This window comes from Nannospalax galili, unplaced genomic scaffold (genome assembly GCF_000622305.1).
Source record: "Nannospalax galili isolate Female #2095 unplaced genomic scaffold, S.galili_v1.0 scaffold411, whole genome shotgun sequence".
Lineage (NCBI taxonomy): Eukaryota > Metazoa > Chordata > Mammalia > Rodentia > Spalacidae > Nannospalax > Nannospalax galili.
This window is the reverse complement of record NW_008329714.1, coordinates 445,885-452,523: the sequence shown is the minus strand read 5'-3', so window position 1 is coordinate 452,523 and position 6,639 is coordinate 445,885. Positions and strand designations below refer to the sequence as shown.

The following is a 6,639-nucleotide window of genomic DNA, read 5'->3' as shown; positions in this document are numbered from 1 at the left end:
TCTCTCTCTCTCTCTCTCTCTCTCTCTCTCTCTCTCTCTCTCTCAGCTATATCCCCAGACTTTTCCTTTTTTTTTTTTTCCTTTTAAGACAAGGTCTACCAGGTTACCCAGAATGGCCTTGAACCCGGTCTGTAGCCCAGGCAGGTCTTGGTACATTCAATCCTCCTGTCTCAGCCTCCAAATGGCTAGGATGACAGACCTGTGCCCAGCTCTCTACCACTATTCTTACTCCATTCCATCAGGGCTCTACCCTAAATTCAGAGCTCATCCCCCAAGTGCAAACCTGACCCATCACCTCTTGTTCTGAATTCCCTCCTCACTGGCTCCTCACTGCCTGCAGGGTAAACTTGGGACCTTTGCAAAACAGCAAGGCCCTCACACAGCTCTCCAGCCTCATCTTTCAACGCCTCTCTTCTCCTCACCTCTGCCTTTCTGCCATTCTGACAACCTGAGTCCCCAGAACGTGCCCCCTCATGGGACATGGCTCCCCACAAACATGCCTCCTTTCCTGTACCTCCCTTCCACCTGCAAGGCTCTCTGTAAGTTGTCTGCCAAGCAAACATGGCCTGATTCCCCAGCACACACAACCTCCACAGCTCCTCCATTCCCTGGTTCAGCATCCCACTACCTGGGCAGGTGCGAATGCCTCTCCTGCTTGGGGCCAAAAGTACTCAGGCCACATTATGGTCACCTGACATCTTTCTACAGCACAGCAAACCTCACAAGAGTGAGGGTTTAATCCTCTTTCCTCATCTCCCCTCAAATCCAGGCTAGTGGCTGAGGCCCAGAAGACCGTCAGTGAATGTTGACCGAGTAAATGAATAAGAAGAGAAAAGCAAAGGGCAGGCAGGGTGTCAGCTGGGAGCAGCTGGGGACGGGCAAAGGCAGATGGACTCTGTACAAGCACTGCTAAATCTTTCTCTTTGAGTTGAGTTCTCCATGTCCTAGCAGTGGTAAGGTAGGCATTTGATCTAGGCACGGTCTGTAACTTGTTGAATTCAGCGCTCTGTTCTCGGAGAAATCCATCTGGTTTCTATACATACCTCAATTAGGGGTGATTATGTCTCCTGTCAAAGACTGCTCACGTCCGTTTCATTCAGCGGGCAGTCCTTCCAGGGCATAAAGAATGGGATTGCCAGATTTATAGAAATTCAATATGTATGTGGCTTTTTATGAACATATGACTCACAGAGGCCAGAGCACGCTATCAGCTGGGCCTCAGGGAGAACTTGGGCACCTGGATTCCCTTCTGGAGCCCTCTCTGCTCAGCCCCTGGAGATCTGAGTCTAGGGATGCCATGCTGGGCACCTGGCCATGAGATCCAGTGTTTTCTCTTGTGCTCTGTCCGCACCTCTCGGAATCTTATGGAGGTGGTCCTCAGACCTGCACGTAGGGGCTCAGGGGAAGAAGCTGCAGCAGAGGGCCGAGAAGACACCTCCTCCAAATGGGATCCCCTTTTCTCCCTCCCGCTCTCCTTCTCTCCCTCCCTCCTGATGTCCCTCTCTTCTTCCTTCCTCTCTTTCCACCCATGCTGGGGATGAAACTCGGGTCCTCACAAATGCTAAGCAAGTTCTCTATCACTGAGCAGCAACTCCAATCATAAAGCCTTCACTTTTGAAGCCCTGTGAAAACCACCTCTGTGTACCCCTTCCTATCACCTCCTTGTCTCGTGTCCAAGTCCAATACACGGCCCAGCTGCATCTACCAATCACATTAAGTTCCACATGCTGGCTCTCGTGCCATACCCAGCATGCCATACCCAGCACACCTTGGGCAGCTGCTTTAAAATGGTGGACTTGGGGCCCAGAGGAGCCACAATGGCCTGCATCTTCCATTCGATGAAGTAGGACAATCCAGGGATGCAGTGCCCAGTGACCCCTGATGCTGAGCACTGGGAGATAAGCAACTGCCATACCAGGGATGCAGTCCTTACCTGACAGCACCGTGAAGACAGCCGCGAAGGCATTGAGTTTGAGCCCGTCTATGACGCTGCTGGAGTGGACGAGTTCGAGACACATGAGGCTGAAGCCGACCAGCAGCAGGAGGATGTACAGTGCCTCGGAGACCACGGACAGCCACAGCACCCCTGGAGAGCAAGAATGCTGATAAGCAAAGCCTTGAGCTTGCCTGTCCACCCCACCCCTGCCACCACTGGCAGGCAACAGCAAGTCACCTCAGGCCCAACCTCAGCTCTGGGTTACCTGTGCTGTGGAAGGGAGGCCTGCTGGACCAGCTTGGGGTGAGGTTGACACTGCGGGTCCCGAGCAGAACCATGGAGAGGAGCCCTTCCTGGCCATGGAGGGCCTTAGGGCTACCCTACTCCGGGCTCTGCATGGACAAACTTTGCTGGTGGTAAGTTCATTTGGGGGACATTCTGTTACCTGTGTTACAAGCATCCCAACTCACCACTCGCCCTCAAGCCTCACCTATGCCTTTACCTGTCCCATACCCTTCCCTGTACCCTCCTCTGTACCCTCCCCTGTACCCTGCTCCGTACCCTCCCCTGTACCCTGCTCCTTCCCCCCCCTGTACCCTCCTCTGTACCCTGCTCTGTACCCTCCCCTGTACCCTTCTCTGTACCCTCCCCTGTACCCTCCTCTGTACCCTGCTCTGTACCCTCCCCTGTACCCTGCTCCGTACCCTCCCCTGTACCCTCCTCTGTACCATGCCCTGTACCCTGTCTTGTGCCCTTCCCTGTAGTCTCCATGTACCTTCCCCTGCACCCTACCCTGTAGCCTTCCCTGGACCCTCCCCTGTACCCTGCCTGTCAACTGTTCCCTGTGCACTCACACCTTAGCCTTCCAATGGTATGGGGGTTCAAGCCCACAGATCCTCCCCCTATACAGGCCCACCAGGAGCTGCTAGCTCTCCTGCCCAGTTTTGGGATGTCTGCTGTTTCCCACCCAAGATTATCATTCCCTCTTCCTCCTATATGCTTGTCACTTAAGACAGCTCCTCCTTCCTTCGTCCTGCAGGGACTCCTTGCAGCTGATCCCCATCCTGGCACCATGCCTTGGGCACACCCAAGGGACATGATATGAGACCTGGGGATGCAGGAAGGACAGGAGGGTGGGTGCTCATTAGGAAGACTGTCTGACCCCATGGGACACTGCAGTGTGAGCCACATCTCAGAGCTGTCCCAGGCAGAGCCTCATGGGTCAGGCCCCCTGGTCAGCCCTGGCTGGAGAGAATGCAGAGAAGAAAATGCCAGTTCTGAAAGGTAGGCAAAAAAAGGGCTCCAGGTGCCCAGAAGCCATCTAAAGAGAGGCAGGGAGATTGGTAGATTCAGAGAAGACAAGAGGCGACTAGTTGTAACTCCAGCTGCTGCTGGGAGACAGGTGGCTGGCCTCTCCATCCTTAGCATCGCAACCCCAAGCTCCACCAGCCCTGTGTGTCTGTCTGCCTGGGTATGCCCTTGCCACTAGTACCTACCTACTCTGTCCCCAAGAAATGGACCCACCCCACTCTCAGGTGGTGAATAGAAGCCCCCTGAGGACGTGACTGGGCTATACAGCCCCATTTCCCCACAAATATCACATTAAGTTGAGCCAAAGAATGAAGGAGCAATTTCATTCCCATTACTTAAAATTCTTATTACCTCCATCAAAAGAGTCTGTGGGTGGTGCCAAATGTGTCCTAAAACCCTTCTAACACTTGTCAATTTTTAGCAGATACAGACAAGGTCTCATGTAGTCTAGGCTGGCCTCCAATTCACAATGAAGCTTTGAATGCTCGATCCTCCTGCCTCCACCACTGGAATACTGGGATTACAGGCATGTGCCACCATGTCCAATTTTATGTGGTGCTAAGGATTAAACCTAGTGCTTCCTGCATGCTAGGCAAGTACTGTACTAACTGAGCCCTACTTATCAGTTTTTTTAAATGGAGGGTGAGACTCAGGCCCACTGTCCATATAGTTACTTCCTGCCCTGATGATTCTCCACGGAGCCCCCATCATCTCTATCCCCTCTGTCTGTACCCACCCTCATGTCTCTGCCCTGTTCCATGTCCAGGGGCCAAGTCACCCAGACCCATGAGCTCAGCCCTCAGGAGTAATGAGACACCTGATATCTTTGCTTGCTCCTTCCCAGACAGACTTCATCCCTGCCCACAACTGTCCCCTCTGTGCTCCATCATCACAGTTCTGTCTCCTGCTGGCTCCAGACACCCTCTTCTCCTCCTGGCCAGGGCAGTACTGTTTGGAGGATCCCTACTCCGCAAGGACCTTCCCTGGTTCATCATTTTATGATGCTCAATCTTGGTCTTCCATCAGAGTGAGGTTCAAATCAATGGCCCCAGTATCACCCTAACTTACCATCAGTAACATGGGAAACAGATAGTGCAGTCTCAGACCTGACATCACAAAACCAGCTAGGCAATGCAAGCTTCCATGGCCGTTGTGGAAATCAACAGGGAGGCACCTCAAAAACCCAAAATTAGAATGATCCATGTGATCTAGCTGTGCCACTCCTAGACTACACCCAGAGGAATCTAAGTTAGCACTCCACAGAGTCACCTAATGTGGAACCAGCCTAGAAGCCCATCAACAGATAAGGAAAATGCAGTTGTTGATGCACAATGGAGTACAATTCAGTCATAAAGAAAAATGAAATGATATCATTTGTAGGGAAATAGATGGAACTGGAGATCATTATGTTAGTAAAAGATGCCAGACCCAGAAAGACAAGCATCACATCTTTCTCCTCATATACAGAATTTAGATTTAAATGAAAGTAGAAAGGAGGGTTGGAGAGATGGTTCAGTGGCTGTTCTTCTAAAGGACCCAGGTTCAATTCCCAGCACCCACATGGTGGCTAATAACCATCCGTAATTCCAGTTCCCATCCGACGCCTTCTTCTGGCCTCCTTGGGCATTGCACGACACAGGTGCACTAACGGACATGCAGGCAATACACTCACACACATAAAATAAAAAATAATGAAATATTTTTTAAAAACAAATAATATGAACTAAAAGTTTACGACAGCAAGGCGTGCTGGCAGAACAGCACAGCCTGTTCTGGCTCTGATGGTTCCAGCAGACGACACAGGTGCATGCTCAGGTTCAGGGCCACTAACCTTTAATGTCCCTTTAAAACATATGTATAGAAAAGACAGCCGACTTCAGGAAGAATAAGCCGATGTTGGGATGGTAAGTGTTAGCTCTGGTGGTCACAGAGCAGGTGGACAGGGATAGTGAGGCCATGGGGGGGCAGTGTGGCTGTAGGCTGTGCAGTGCTCACTGCAGTTACTGGTACAGTGTGGGACACATATGGCTCCTTAGAAAAGGGAATAGGGAGAGATCGAGGTGGCGGCCTCTGAGGAGACTTGCTTTGGTGATATGGGATTGAGGGGAGCAGGATTGTCCCCGTTTCTGAAACTTGCTGCTAATGGTTCGATTTGTAGCAGAGAATGGACGACCTTCAGGGGCAGAGGAAATGAGATGATTCCTCGTCAGGTGTGGCCACAGCTGACAGCTAATCCTGTTAGCTGCACTTTTTGCCTTTTTAAAAAACAGCTTGGCGAGGTCCACTCTGACCTGCCATTGATGGAATTGATGGGTTTGCAAGAACGATTTCCCCTCTGCACTGTCCATCTCCTGCTCGGAGTCTCCAGGGTTGGCTCCTCACTGAGCACAGAGACATTGGCGGGGGTGGGGGGCAGGTGTTCCTTAGCAAGCCTGGGTTGCATGACCTTGAGTGGGGCCCTGTGACCTTCAGTGGGGACTCAGTCCCTCACTGCCTTCCTTTGAGAAGTGAGCATGTAGACATGGAGCTTGCTGAAGCCCCGATGGATTCCTCAGCCTGATGCTGGGAAAGGATTTAAGAAAGTTAAGTAAGACCATTACTGGTGAGTATGTGCAATTATTAGCAATTACAGTCAAGTCTCACTCAAAGGCAGAGGGGACACTTCCTCAGAGCTGTGTTGCTAGGCCATCTTGATCCCCTCATTATAGGAATATCACAACACGGACCTAATATGCACAGCCAGTAGGTGAGTCAGGAGGGGTGGCCTCTTGATACAAAGGGATGCTCTAAGCACAAGGGGCATGTTTTTATGGTAAACGTTTTAAAAAGAGAGTTCACACCAAATAACAGTGAGAGCCAGGCATAGTAATGGCTCAGGTGTGATAATCTAATCCCAGTACTTGGGAGGCAGAGGCAGGAGGATCAAGAGTTCAAAATCATCCTCAACTACGTATCCAGTTCAAGGCTAGCTTGAGGTACATAAAACCCTATCTCAAAAAAGTTTACTAATTAAAAATAAAAAGTGAGGGTAGGGAGATGGATTAATGGGTAAGAGCACTTGCTATGCAAGCATGAGGACCTGACCTCAAATGCCCAGCGTCCACATAAAAACCGAAGCATGACTGTGTACCTATAACTCCAGCATTGGGAAGCAGACATGCAGGGAGCTCGCTGGCCAGACAGCCTAGCCAAAATGTGAGCTTCGGGTGAAGTGAGAGACCTCGTCTCAAAATAAATAAATAGATGGAGCGCAACAGTACTGATGTACTCCTGTGGTTTCTGTATTTGCACACACAGCTGCTTGTACCTTACCTTAATGTGCATATGCCCCAACCCCTACACTCATACACCCCCACCCCTACTCCCATACACCCCCATCCCTATACCCCTAC

General features: G+C 51.0%; 1 protein-coding gene across 2 annotated transcripts in view; it reads right to left on the bottom strand.

Annotated features, from left to right (window-relative positions):
* The window catches only part of Gsg1l (GSG1 like), a 206,138-nt gene that overhangs the window by 74,993 nt on the left and 124,506 nt on the right, over positions 1-6,639 (bottom strand). The window contains exon 3 of one of the 2 annotated variants that reach the window (XM_008841629.1): positions 1,934-2,086. The exons of the other annotated variant lie outside the window; for it this stretch is intronic. Within the exon in view, the coding sequence (XP_008839851.1) occupies positions 1,934-2,086 (153 nt within the window). The remainder of the gene's footprint in view (positions 1-1,933; positions 2,087-6,639) is intronic. 2 annotated transcript variants of the gene reach the window in all.